Consider the following 15,000-nt stretch of genomic DNA (forward strand, 5'->3'; position numbering starts at 1 on the left):
TCAGAAGAGACCCACCACTTTCGGTGATGGGATGCTATGATCAATGGTGTCAAATACGCGCTCAAATCCAGAAGAATAAGGATTGCTTTTGTTTGAGTCGGTAGCTAGTCTGAGACGTGACTATCTTTACTAGAGCGTTTTCTGTGCTGTGATTTGATCTAAAACCTGATTGGAGTTTTTCCAGAGGATACTGTTTTGGATTGAGGAAGGTATTTAACTGAGCAAACAACTTTTTGTACTTTGCTCAAAACGATAAGATTTGATATAGGCCTGTAGTTGCTCAGATTGGTATGGTCAAGTTTTGACTTTTTAAGTAAAGGTTTCTAACAGCGGTTTTAAAGCAGTTGGAAGTATACCTGTTTTCTAATGAGGTATTTATTACCTTTGCCTTCATATACTTTTTTTTGAGAATGTAGTAGGGATTGGATCTCCGGTTTGAGGAGTTATAATTTTGCCAAGCTCCACTAAAGGACAACCTTAATTTTGGGGGCTGTTTTTTATAGATTTTTCTTATGAATAAATAGCCTCCCTTATAGAAATGACTTTGTTTTTTGAAGAAGTCTGCAAATTCTTCGCATCTTTGACTGAGTGTGTCCAAAAGGTGTTTGATGCAATAGCCCTATCAATGAAGAGAACAACACCTAGAGTTTTCTACTGTTTTCCTTAATTACCTTAGAGAAGTGGTTCCTCCTCTCATTCGAATAGCTCTATTATAATTTGCAATTTTTCTTTTAGAATAACGCGGTGAACCTGTAACTTAGTTTTTCTCCATGTTCTCTCAACTTTCCTACATGATCTTTTTTAGATCATGGATATTTTGAATTCATCAAGGTGTCAAGTTTGCTACAGGGCCTTTTTTTGGTCTTTAGGGTGTACCACTCTGTCAAGCAGAAGCGCCCTAATTCCGCGATTAGAGCCTCTACCATTTGATCAATGGGATGATAAAATATCTAAATTTATGGGTCTATAAGAGCTATGAACTGCTGTTCTTTCTCTAATGTCCAAATGATTTGATTCAATTTGAGGATAATTTTTGGGTATGTGGATACACAATGATGATCGAACTTATATTTATATCATTTACTGATAAGTCTGTGACTTTACTATCCCTCTGGAAATGACTAGATCGAGGGGTGTTGCCAAAAGTTGTGGGTGGGTCTGTAACATGCTGAGCTCTAAACTGTCCAACACATTCACTGGCTTTAGCATCAGTTGTCTTATTGACATGAATATTTCCCATTTTTATCGATCATAGCTAGTTGATCGGTATAAGTTCAGAAAACTAATTAGAAACCCAGTCCCGGTATAAGGTTAATTACAACTGGGTCAGCCTTCGGATTGAGCAATTATACTTGAGAATTAAGCCAAAGTTGACTTCGTGTGCAACTATATTTATTTAGAGCAATTCTGGTTTTGCGCATTGGTGGTGGAAGAGTATAATTTGGGGGGACAAGTCTCAACAAGAACAGTCTGTCTGAAGTCAATTCAGGTTTCAACAAGAAACAGAAAATCAATTTTTTCACTAATAAAATCATTGATTACAGGTTTTTTTTACCCATGTTAGCTTACCTCTGGCTTTTTTGAGGAATATGCTGGTATGGAAAGAATATTTGTTAGGTTTCTAGTTTAAATTTGTCTTTCTTTTTTTTACTATGAGGTAAAGAAATCAAGTTGGAATAGAACTATAAGCTTTATAAGTCATGCTATTGCATGACACAATATGATCTATATGAGTAGTAGTATTGTATGTTACCCTGCAAGAAAACATTCTCAGACCCATCCACATGTATAATGCCATTAGAATCAATTAGTGAATCTGGTATTTTCTACAGAGAATGTCCAATGTCTCAGTGTGCTATGTTGTGAAGCCTGGCTCCATGTTGGTTTGGGTGGAGAGACCATCACCTTCAACATACTGGGCCTCTCCCAGAACAAGCCCAGTTGTTGACCTTAGGGGAAGCGCAGTAGCGTTTATGACAGTCTGGACCATCTCTCCAGCACCTTTTTTCTGTTAGGTAGGCCAGAGATGACTCGCGTTTTTCTGTGCCATCAGAGTGGTGATGAGTTTTTGTAGTTTTCCTTGCTACTGATGCTTATCTACGATGATGTTGATTTGGTGTGGCCGAGACCAGGATGCTTGGGAGTTTCTGCTGGATGTCAAGGACCTTTTCTACATGATGGGGGGAATACAGGGTCTCTAACCATGGGAACTGCCGATGACCAGGGGTGGGAGGTTGATGAGGAGGTTCCGAGAGGGAGCACCGACTTTGAGGACCAGGAAGGGGCTGGAGGGGCTCCCTCATCCTCGGTCAGAATTAGCGGGTCCCTTTCAGTTTATGGGTTGGGCTCTTTCTCATTTTGAATGGCTCCAGGCTGGTGTGGAGTGGAGCAGCCAGCAAGAACGAAACTTGGTTCTCAGCAGAGGCGGGAGGAGCAACCAGTGCATGCATGGTTAAAGTATTGGAGGGGACAGAGGTGAAATCAGGGCATCTGGCATTTATAACCTTACGGAGAAGGTGTGCTATGCATCCTTCTCAAATGGATAGCTATTCTGGCTTGAGTTCCACTATCTTTTTAAGCTGAGGAAGGGCCAGCATGGAGAGGAGTGCCTGAGATTTTACAGCTGAAGGGGAGAGCACATCGTGTTGGTCCCGTTAGAAGAGAATTTGATACTTTCTTCTTCCAGATATGGTTTCCTTGGCAGATATTTGCAGCCCTTTACTGGCGTTTAGATTAACGTTTGACAGAAAAGTTTGGCGATCAAGGTTATAGGGTCCGATAATCCAAAGCCTGGCGGTATGTGGCAATGTTCTTGTGGTTCATCTGCCTTATACAGTTAGTCACTATCTGCCATCCAGTCGTCAGGACAGATATGAAATATTACTCCCGGAGTGGGGACTCCTGGAGTCTTGGAGGAAATTAATTTGTGCAACACTTCTATCAGTCATCGTTTCAATACAGTGGGTCTGTTTGTTAATATTGAGGTTTCTCTAAAATCAAATGAAAACACACTTCTGGGTAGTGTGTATCGAGCCGACTTAGTGCCAACTGTTTGTTTATTGGGGCCCGCTTGATTGAAAGAAAAAAAAAAATTTATGACGGCATGTGTAAAGTGAATTGGCTTTCCGGTCCCAGGGGATATGCTTGTTGCTTTTCATAACAGCCAGAGTGTGGCCCTGCAAACCTATGAAACATATGCCCATGAAATATGATTGATTTTGATGTGTGGTTATCCATAGGGATTTGCGTGAATAAACATGACGTAAATATGCCGCTTGTTCCATGTCATGGGGAGGGGATATGTAGATGCTGAACGGATTAAGAAGGCTTTGAAGCTTATTTTGAGGGGGACAGAATGAATCTCTTTTTTTTTTTTATCCCAGAGATAGCAAGCGTCTTTGTGAGCGCTTCAAACGTCTTGGCATTGTGGCTGTCTTCCACTTTGTGGCTGTGACTTGTTATTTACAGACTGGGTTGCCTTGTCATTTGTGTAAAACTGGGTTGTGTGGGGGGCTACAGTCCCCAGGTTTTGAAATGAAATCTCGCAACTGCCAGTAGTTCATTTGATGCCGTTTCCAACAGCCATCTATCCATCTAGTGCAGCCAATTGCCCCAATTGCATTGCCAGTCTGGGTCTCATTCAATTAATCAATTTGCAGTAAATGGTCCAGGCCCTGGGCCTTGGTAGCTTCCTTGGGCCCAGAGCCGCCCGGAGGCTGTGACAGACCGGTGGGCGGGCCGTCGACGCCGAGCGGAGATTGACACATCCATCACTTATCAGGACTCAAGGAAAGGGTTGCGCAAGAGAAATGATTGGGCAATAAATCCCGTAGACCGCATGCGGCAGTATGTCGGGAGATATTCTGTGAAACGGTGGCGCCACTTTGGCCAGTCGCAACACGCAAACACACATTTGCACACACACACACACACACTGCGCGCATACACAACGCCCACTTTTTGCAATGTTCCAGACTTTGAGAGGCTCCCAGGGAGATATTTGTCTGTTGCTGCGCTGTGTATTAACTTTTTATTTATATATATTTGGATTTTATTTATTTATTTCATTGTGTAGACTCTTTGTCTCTACTGTAATTGGGGAAGTTTGGCAATGATGTATGGTAATGATGGTGCCTTGCTGAAAGGAAGCTTTCCAATAACTACACAGTGTGTGTGTGTGGGTGGGTGTGCTGGTGGTGTGTGTGGTGTCTTTGGGGGTGTTGATAGAGTATGCATACAGACACACATACATAAAAATACCGGATATCAAAAAAAAAAAAAAAAAAAAAAATCAGGATAAGACCTAGTTCTGCTCTGTGTGTGATAAAAGGTGACGTGCATTTGTCTTTATAGTTTTGTAATTTGTTGTAGTATATGACCCATTTCTTCATTCCCACTGAGTAGTTATCACTGTGTAGCTATGTACTACCAGCACTTCCCCAAACATTAATCTTGACTCTATTCATCTGTATACGATAATGCAAACAAACCAGTCAATATCACTAAAAATATCACACTGCACATAATGATATGGTTCCCCTATTGCAGGAGCTATAGAATATAAATAGTGGCTTCTTAGACTGTACTGTATATTATTTTCTTCAGTCTATTCATCAAGCCAAGTTTGATCAGATTTATTTTTTTGTTCTGTGATGGCTGTGCAGAGCAGAGGTCGGTCTGCCGCCTGTAAGGGCTGTGAGGAGAGTTAGAGGGAGCGCAAACTTGCCCACAGGCAGGAAACTTTGGAGACCTTGCTAGAGAACTGTATTTGTGTCATCAATCATCAATCACAGGCTTAAAGTTTGGTGAATGGAAGCCATTCACAAGAGATGGCGCTTCCGTCATCTGTTGCTATTCTCTCGCAAAGCGCGCATACACACATACAAATTCACACACTTACTTCAATCACAGTTAACCCATAAACACACACACACACACACACACACACAGACATCCACGCACACACACCCACACACACAGACACAAACACACTTACAGGAAATGCGTCTGTTTATCGGCGGGGCATGCGTTGCGGGTCCCTGGAGAGGAGCCAGGCTTTGAGAAATAAGAAGGCCATCCATTGGTCCACTCCAGAAGCGTGCGTTTTTGTTCGCCGCGAAAAAGCGCCCAAGGAGAAGTGGAGGAAGTCGGAGTCGGAGCAGGCAGAGAGCAAAATAAATCCATATGTTTCCATTTTGCCATCCGTCAAGGAAAGCAAAAGAAAGACCTGAAAGAAGAGAAAAATAACCTCCTGTGCTGACAAGTGTGTGTGTCTGTGTGTGTGTGTGTGTGTGTGTGTGTGTGTTTCAGTGTTTCAGTGTGTGTGTGTGTGTGTGTGTGTGTGTGTGTGGTGTGCCAGTGTGTGTGTGTGTGTGTGTGTGTGTGTTTCTGTGTGTGTGTGTGTGTGTGTGTGTGTGTGTGTGTGTGTGTGTGTGTGTGGTGTGCTTGTCTGTGTGTGTGTGTGTGTGTGTGTGATGTGCTTGTCTCTGTGTGTGTGTGTTTCAGTGTTTCAGTGTGTGTGTGTGTGAGTGTGTGTGTGAGAGAGAGAGAGAGAAAGAGAAAGAGAGAGTGTCCCTCACCTTTGTGTATGTGTGGGGAATTTTTATTTATTTATTTTCCATGGTGGTTTTGGTGTGGTCGAGGAGCTGGTGGGGAAGTTGAGAGATGGAGTAAGGGGAGTAGCCACGCCGTGGATATAAGTCATGTGCTTTTTTTGGAACAGTCTAATTAGTCTGAGGGGTCCTTTTTTTTTGGTGCCACAATGGGCTGATAGGATTGTGCTGGCCGCATCTTTGTGCCTGATTCTAAAACGGACCCAAATCATCCGCTGCCTCTGGGGGAAAAAAAAGAGTGTAGTCACTCGTCATGAATGGACCCTTTCAACAAGGTAAACAAAAACAATGCTTGAACGTTCTATTTGGGCCCCGATCTACTTCCTCTGCATTAAGATAACATATGGAATGTTAAAAAGGAAGTCTTGTGGGGCCAACTATGATGCTGATAATGGAACTCTCTTGAAAGGGTCCATAGACAGGCATGGAAGCCAGTGTTTCCCATACATTGACTTATTTGTGGCGGCCCACCACAATATCAACATTGACCACCACACAATGATTTTCCAGGTTGTACTAAATTGTGCTTAAATCTGGTTAGCATCATAATCACGCTGCGCTAATTTGTTAAAAACTGTTGCATTCAAGTTAATTCTGCAAACCTACCACCACAAATATAATTTAATTATGTGGGAAACACTGGAAGCCAAATTTGTAGTGTGGTTTCAGTGTAGAGATACTGTAAATGTGTAGTGTGATTTAATGTAGATAATGGTGGATAAAGTATGGGAAGAACAAATCCATATGTTTAGCATTCAAAGTTCTTAGACTCTCAAACACGCAGGGCAGATAAATGGGTAAGCTGAATTCTGAATGCTAAACATGTAATATAAATGCTATTTAGCACCATACATAACCGCCTGCCACTAATTACACAAATTTAATCCATTTAGAGGAAGGTTATGGACGAGTACACATTAATTATAGAACCTTACTCCTCCCTGCTCCCATTGAAAACATGTGAGAGTGTGTGGATACTGTTTCAGTTAATGTGCCAGTAAAAGCATTTGTAAGCCACAATCACTGCAAATTGACTACTGAAATTAGAAACGTGTTAAAGATTCATCATGACCGGGGTCGCAATCCTCCCAAGTGGACTGAAATGCCTTATTCAGCAAGTCTTCACACACACACTTAGGTAAGGAGGATCGAGGGACGCTTCTCCTTGATATTAAATGTGCTTTCAACAAACACCAGCATCCACAACATGGAGACCAAAGTGATGTACTTTGCCTTTCTGCACCCAGCTGTCCTTTGCTGTTCTGATAAGTTATTTTTTTTGGCTCTGCGCTGCGTGATCCGATGTTTTGCTGTGCTGTGCCATATTGCGCCTCTGATCTAGAGATTTGTGAGCTGTGGGTTTAATGCTAGAGGCTAGAGCTGTCTCTCAATCCCACTCGCCCACCCTCTTAAATCTGCTTGCATTGTTTGCATAGTCAGTGTTTGGCATGTCTTTGCTCTTGATTTCTAATCTGCTCTGATTCACCTCAGACGACTTTCCCTGACTAAGAATTAAGGGGGGGGGTTGGTGTGGTGTGGTGTGGGTGGGTTGAGGGCAAGTCTTCTGGGGCTTAGTGAGAAGAGGAAGGCGGAGATTTGTGTTTGAGGAAGTGGATGAAGTATTGATTGGGCTCTGCCATTGGTGACTCCTCAATGGTTTGCAGTGATTGGTGGTCAGAAATGCATGAAGGGGGGACAGATTAATTTTCGCTTCCCGACTCTGAGGAGAGACAGTCCTATCATTATGAAACTGCTAGAGGAAGTGGACAGTTGACCTGTTTGAAGTGGAACTGGATTAGTGAAATAGTGTTTGCTACTTCATTATATTTGTGTTTGTGTGTGTGTCTGTGTGTGTAGAACGATGCAGTCATTTGTTCGTTGCACCCATGAGAGGGTGAGCATCTTCTCTATGTAGGCCGTCTCTATGTAGTGTAAAACACAATAGTGCATTTTGTCCTGAAACTGTTCCCGTGTGATGGATACCTCATCCTGTTCCTGCACTGCCGTAGGTAGATGACTTACCCTCTCAGTGGCATTATGACAACTCCTCTATGAGACTTTGGCTTTGACTCTTTAATGACGCGTGCGTGTGTACATTTCTGTGTGTGTTTGTGTGTTTGTTTGTGTGTGATGTTAATTTGTGTGTGTGTGTGTGTGTGTGTGTGTGTGTGTGTGTGTGTGTGATGTCCATTTGTTTGTGTGTGTGTTTGTTTGTGTGTGATGTTTGTGTGTGTGTGTGTGTGTGTGTACATTTCTGTTTCTGTGTGTGTGTGTTTGTTTGTGTGTGATGTTAATTTGTGTGTGTGATGTGTGTGATGTGTGTGATGTGTGTGTGTGTGTGTGTGTGTGATGTCCATTTGTTTGTGTGTGTGTTTGTGTGTGTGTGTGTGTGTGTGTGATGTCCATTTGTGTGTGTGTGTGTGTACATTTCTGTTTCTGTGTGTGTGTGTTTGTTTGTGTGTGATGTTATTTTGTGTGTGTGATGTGTGTGATGTGTGTGTGTGTGTGTGTGATGTCCATTTGTTTGTGTGTGTGTTTGTGCGTCCGGTGTCAGACAGGCAAAAGGAGAGATGGATGTGGTGTGGGCCCCTCACTGCTGTGGAGGCTAATGAATGAAGGCTCCTCTTCTGTTGCACACTAGCCCAGACGCATTAGACTTCCCCACTGTGACAGTGCGATATTGACCTGCCCATCTCTCCCTCACTCTCTCTCCTTCTCACCATTTCTTTCTCTTTTACATGTACTCTTTCTCTCCCTTTCTTTCTTACTCTCTCTTTCACACACACACACACACACACACAGACACACCACTCTCACAACACTGTCTTTCAGAATAAGGGACAGGGAGATATTGACCTGTCCATCTGTTGCAAAGAAATAAAAGTCATGCATGCACTACCATAGACTTTTCTCACACACACACACACACACACACACACACACACACACACACACACACACACACACACACACACACAGCACACTCTATCAACCCCCCCAAAGACACCACACATGCACCACCAGCACACACACACACACACACACACACACACACACACACACACACGCACACTTTCCAACTACTGTAGGACTCAACCAATCACCATTTTTCACCTCAGCAAGGTCTTGACCAGATTAGGAGTGAAGTGTTTCTCACACCACTGGTACCCACAATCCTTTGCGAGTGTGTTCTCACCTCAACTCTGAGACACCCCAGTAACACACACAGTTCCTGACACGTTGACCCGAACCCTCTCTGGTCAAACACACTCTCTGACGGGGCCAAAATGCACTAGGAATAAACACTTTTTTTTTTTTTTTTTAAGGATTGTTTGACTAAAAAGATAAACATTTTCCGCTCCCTCCCACTCCCTGCAAATCAAACCAGCTAATAGGCTGACTGAAATAACACCATGCCAATCTCTAGGTATGGTGAAGGGTATGATGATGTGGGGCTATTTTAATTCCAAAGGCCAAGGTAACTTTATCAGGATGCACAGTATTCTGGATCCATGAAATAACTTGCCTTTAAAAATAAAAATCTGCCTGTCTCTATGGGAATTTAACATAGGGGTGGGAATACTTATGACCCCTGTATTTTAAGAAAGAACATTTATTTATTTATGATACATTATTCATTCACTAAGAAAATTGGTGTCCTTAAAGGTTAGATATTTCCTTATTTTTCACTTAAGGCATTAAGATCAATTTCCAAAAGATGATTTTATATTCCTCTTTTCATTCATCTTTAGCATGGGTGCCAATACTTTTGGCCATCACTGTATATATGCCTTCACCCTTGCCGTCACATTAGCAAAAAAAGATATGCTAAATGAATGAAAGACGCTTATATTAATCAAAAGTTGAACTGAAGTAGAACTATTACAGAGTTCTTGTGTATAGGAAGTGGTTAGCCATTCTAGTCAAATCTGAGCACTAATGCGAGTTACATGTAGCTACGTCTGCTGTCTCTGACCACGATGTGTCTGGACTGCGTCCATGCAGCAATCACCATCAAGGCTCGTTTAACGTGCCATTTCTACTGGGCGTTGATCGGTTTTCTACTGCTGGTGTGGTTGAAGTAATTGTGTTTTTACTGAATTTTGGAGAATATGTGCATCTATTTTGCCATTTGCATTCTTTCATACAGTACTTTCAAAAGGCTGATGGTTTCCAGAGATTTACATCGTCACAAAGGATCTGTGTGGAATAAAAATCAAAATACAAATGATAAAGAACAACTTTTGAACCCAGTCTCTGCTCTTCATCTTCAAAAGGGGCCAGTTTTACCAGGCAAATGTGCAAATGATAGTGAAAACATCAGGGGAAACTGCATTCAACCATCCAGGACAGAATTGCCACACTACCAATAAACCGAATCAGAGGGCTTAATATGTGTGTGGAGAATCCTGCCCCAATGTTTGCTGATGGTGTAACAGGGCCTTTTGCATTATCCATTTCACCTGTGTATGTGTGTGTGTGTGTGTGTGTGTGTGTGTGTGTGTGTATATGTGTGTGTGTGTGTGTGTGATGCTATAACAGGACCATTTGTATTTCCTTTTTCCTTTGCTAATGTTCCAAATGGAGTTCATGGCACCTTTTAATCTGCAACACTTCCACAGACTGTTTGTGCGTGTGTGTGTGTGTGCGTGTGTGTGTTAGTGCTTGCCATTAGAGCTTGTGGCCACATTTTGGGTCCTCCCGGTGAGGGATCCGGCACGGTCTCCCACTTTTGTTTGGCAGGGGGATCAGGGGGAGATTACAGTGATTACTCGTCGTGCTAGCTCAGGCGCCTCGTGTCATTACATACACACACACACACACACACACACATACACACAGACACACAAACTCACTTACTCACAGACATACAGACGGACACACACACACACACAGACATACAGACACACACCACACACACACACACACACAAACACGTCCAGAACACAAAAAAGAGCTGACAGCCGCTCTCTCTGGAAAGCAAAAACACTAAGAAAAAAAAATATATTATATATAGAGGTGAGGGGCGAATAGAACACTCGCTCTCAATTGCAATGGAATGTTTGGGTTATGTGGAATGGGCCCACCATTTGACAGCTATTTAATGTCACCTTTCATATTTAGATTGCATGGATATTGGCGCACCCCCCCCCATCCCCGCCACACACACACTTTTCCTTCGTTGCGCGGGGGGCCACCGAGATGGCAAGGAGCGAGGATCTGTGAAATCGCTCCATTTGGCACAGAGGATGGAAAAGCGCTAAGCAGCCGTTATTTAAATGTCATGCCTTTGACAAGGTGCTGAGTGCTACACAGGAAGGAAACGCACAGAGATAGGAAGCAGAAGATTTCAGTTTCAACTGTCTTTTTTTTTTTGGGGGTGCAGTTTATGTCTTTTTTTGCAGTTTTTTTTTGTCTAATTTTGACAAAATCTTGCTTATAGTCGTTGATTTGAAGCCAGTTGGACTATATGGAAATAAAGCAAAGTGAAACTCTTAATCAAACTCTGCAGGTAGTGAAATGGAGAAACTAAAGATAAAAACAAACGAGTTCCTGCGGTGAGCTCGTAATGATTAAACAGGTTCAATTCAAACTAGCATGACACATTTCATTTCCTTGCATGGTTTTGAAGAAGAAAGTACCACTAACACTTCATCAAATGCTGATACAGAGAGTAGGTGGCACTGGTAGACCAAGGCAAAACAAAGTGTTTTGTTCTACCCAAACAAAATCAAAATATCTCTCTTTCAGACAGTCCACTGGCCATTTCCTTTGAGGGTACATTGTTCTGTGTAGTATATTTGTAGTTCCCCATTCTACAGTGGATGCCATTTGAGGAGGTGTCAGTCCCAACCTGTAACTGGATTGTGTTCAAACCGTTGATGGATTTCATCACTGGGCCCCTAGTGAATCAACTGGACCCTTCCTACTCACAAAGGTCAAGCTGAAGGCCAACGAGCCTGATATTTCATGATACCACATTAACATCATTAGACATCCCTAACCGTGCTTGTTATGTAGATAATTCTCTATTGATTTTTCCTAATTGATTTTCTCTTTTAATTTGTTAATTTCTAATTACACCGAGTGCACTTTGATTTCATTGGACTCGGACTTTCATCAGATAAAAAATGATTCCCTTGACATCTCGGCAGGAAGCATTCTTAAAACCTCATGGCAGCACAGATATGGGTCAAGATAAATATTGATGCTTGGATTTAGTGCGTAATCTGCTCCCTGACGAGTATGATTATTCTTAATCTGCAGGTTCATGCAAAGTGATCGCGCGCCCTGATTAAAGTTTAGCGTCCTGACCCTCTGTGAACTTTGCATTGTTTGTATAATAAAGATTACTGCACAGATGAGGAAGGCAGGATATTTCAAACAAGCTGTGCTCCTTTTTTTGTCTTCCTTGACTCCATCAGGAAGCTGGACTTGGCAGGAGAGGACGGTAACAGTATACTCTAAATCGCAGTATAACCCGAAACATTGGGTCATTTTCATCTCCGTTCGCAATAAACATATCTGATTTTTCTGAGAAGCATATCTGAGTTTCTTTGTTAGCTTTCATAACACCAGGGCAGCAAAGAACAATGAAGCAAAGGAATCTTTGTAATTGCAGCATTATACTATTATAGTGTCACCACCATGAATTTGTCGGCAGACTACAGCAAATTATCATAATGTAATTAAAATGAACAATTTCTAATGGTGTTAATTACAGTTATTCTTACTTATTAATTATACCTAAAAAAAAAAAAAAAAAATGCTTAACAACATAATTCTGTAATTTACATGCCGTGGACATATTTGGGGAAGCCGATCTTGCAAAGTATGTAGTAAACAGTCATGATCGTTTTTCAGCATAGTTATCTTGTGTTCTGGCGAACAGTTGTGATTTAGCACTCTATCTTCTTGAATCAATGTCTTGCCTTCGGAGAGAGTGTACTCCTGCCCGTATGAAAAGCCTTCCTGTATTGAATTGATAATACACAGAAGCTCCACTCCCTTTGAGGTGATTTTAGTGGCATTTATGTAGTTTCTTGTTTTGTCTCAGTCAACCACCTCTTATACAATCACTAAAAAGCTTGTCTGGTTATGCCTTCAAAGAAAGGTATGAACCTAATGGATAGGAAAAATAACTTTATTGTATTTAGAAAAACAAGACATTGAGGTAAAAAAAATTGGGCTTTGGTAATAGTTTCTCTCTCTCTCTTTTCCTCTGTAGCTTTGACCCTGTGAGACACAGGCTGCATTCAGACGCTTGAGAGTGTGAGTGCAGAGGGAGTGAAATGAGTGGCGTCCAGGGGTCACGACCCTATAAAGTCCAGCTGGCGATAAGAGCCGGCTCGTGTCTCATTACAGGCTCGCCTTAAATGAGAAAAGGTCCTTCACTCTCCTTTCGTCCTGGTGAGATTGATTAGTTGCCCCGGAATCAATGTTAATTAAGGTGTAAAGGAAGCTTTTAATTGTCCCGTATGAATCATGGTGTTAGCTCACCTCGACCCTGCCCTGCGACTCGCATTGTGAGAGGCTATTTAGCAGGAAATAAATAAATTTTTATGTCGCCTGCCCCTCAGAGCCTTTTGCAGCGAGAGGCCGTTTGTAAGCATCGGTTTGATGCACGATTGAATTGGCTTGGCGACGCTCGGCGGACGCTTGTGCCAACTGTCCAATATTTCAAATTGCGAACATAAATGATGTTATTGCGGTTGATGCCGTGAAATGATTAATGCGTATTATTCAACATTCGTTGGCTGTTTATTTCTTTTTAACCCTGGTGCGTTGATCTCATTTTTCACCGAAGCAATCATCGACATCCAAGTTTTGTTTTATGCACTTGAAGTTTCAATCGCCGGTCATTTAATTTTTGCCCCAATCAGAGACGGAATAAATAGCTATAAGCGAATGAAGGCATGACTGTGTAAAGTGCTGCGGTTTAAAACATTGTGATTGAGAGACTAATGAGCCTAAGACAGACGGGGAGCCAACGTTTCGCTTGATTTTTCACTTGACTGCCTGTGTCCCCTGTACATTAGTCATGGTTCTATCTTGCGTCCGCTTCCTCGCAGTCCGAAAAATTCACAACGCAGAAAAACACCAGTGAACGTCCACCCCACTTCTCCTTTTCAACCTCACAATTTTACTGCTGACAGACAAGCAATCAGCGATCATTCAACCCTCAAATGGTTCGATTTCATAATCGCAACAGTAAAATGGTATTTATTCCCCTTCATTAGCCACATGCTAAGTGTGCCCTAATTGAGTTACGGCTTTGGTTTGTGCACTTTATTGAGGATGTGCGTGGATGACATTGCCATGACTTTGGAGATGAATTCATCACATTTCCTTTTGTATAGTTGTCCATCAGAATTGCTAATCTCCTCCCTTTTTGATCTCTTTGTAGATGCAACAATCGAACGCAATGTGCGGTGGTGGCCGGGCCCGAAGTCTTCCCTGACCCCTGCCCTGGAACATATAAGTACCTGGAGGTGCAGTACGAGTGTGTCCCATACAGTATGTATCCCTTTCCAATACTCTCAGATTGCTAAAAAGCTAAAGGCTAAACTGCATGCAATGCTAACACTTCTTTCCCTTCCAGGTTCCTCTAACTGGTCTGGAATTATTGTGTGGCTCAAAATTCCAGACCACACACACACACACACACAGACTGTGTTTCTATGTCCTTGCACCACAAATAACTGACATTTTTTTTTATTCACAGACACATCTCTCTGATGACAGGTTCCTGTGTTCACTGGTCATTCCATTGCACACTACATGGCTTGTGCTTGCCATCTGTTGGTAGTGGCCCTATGCCATGCCTCAGTGACTTGGACTCTTGTGTTTCAGGTTTCATCCCATCTTTAGTACTGGCCTTGGTGGTGACTGGAGTTTAATAATTCGATGCAAAATAGTAGGGATGATTGTCTGGGTAATAGAAAGACAGCGTGTGTGTGTGTGTGTGTGTGTGTGTGTGTGTGTGTGTGTGTGTGTGTGTGTGTGTGTGTGTGTGTGTGTGTGTGTCCATGTACTTACACACTTAAACACTTACATAGTGATAATTATTTCTAATTCATACCCACAAATAAGCCACTTCTTCATGTTTTAATTTTTAACTTACTTACTTTCTTTCTCCGAGCAATTATTGTTGTCACCCGGCAAGCTAATCTTTCATTTGATTTTGCTTGCCAGAGGGCAGAACATAACCTCCCTTGGCCATATGACTGCTTTGCCTTGCTCTCTCTCTCTCTCTCTCTCTCTCTCTCTCTCTCTTTCTCTCTCTCTCTCTCTCTCTCTCTCTCACTCACTCACTCACTCAAACACACACACACACACACACACACACACACACACACACACACACACACACACACACACACACACT

The 15,000-nt window shown here is 42.3% G+C and overlaps 1 protein-coding gene across 1 annotated transcript in view; it reads left to right on the top strand.

The window, feature by feature from the left end:
• LOC125289129 (adhesion G protein-coupled receptor L3-like) overlaps positions 1-15,000 on the top strand; it is a 294,210-nt gene that overhangs the window by 131,276 nt on the left and 147,934 nt on the right. The window contains exon 5 of the mRNA XM_048235824.1: positions 14,020-14,129. Within this exon, the coding sequence (XP_048091781.1) occupies positions 14,020-14,129 (110 nt within the window). The remainder of the gene's footprint in view (positions 1-14,019; positions 14,130-15,000) is intronic.

Source organism: Alosa alosa, chromosome 24 (genome assembly GCF_017589495.1).
Source record: "Alosa alosa isolate M-15738 ecotype Scorff River chromosome 24, AALO_Geno_1.1, whole genome shotgun sequence".
Lineage (NCBI taxonomy): Eukaryota > Metazoa > Chordata > Actinopteri > Clupeiformes > Clupeidae > Alosa > Alosa alosa.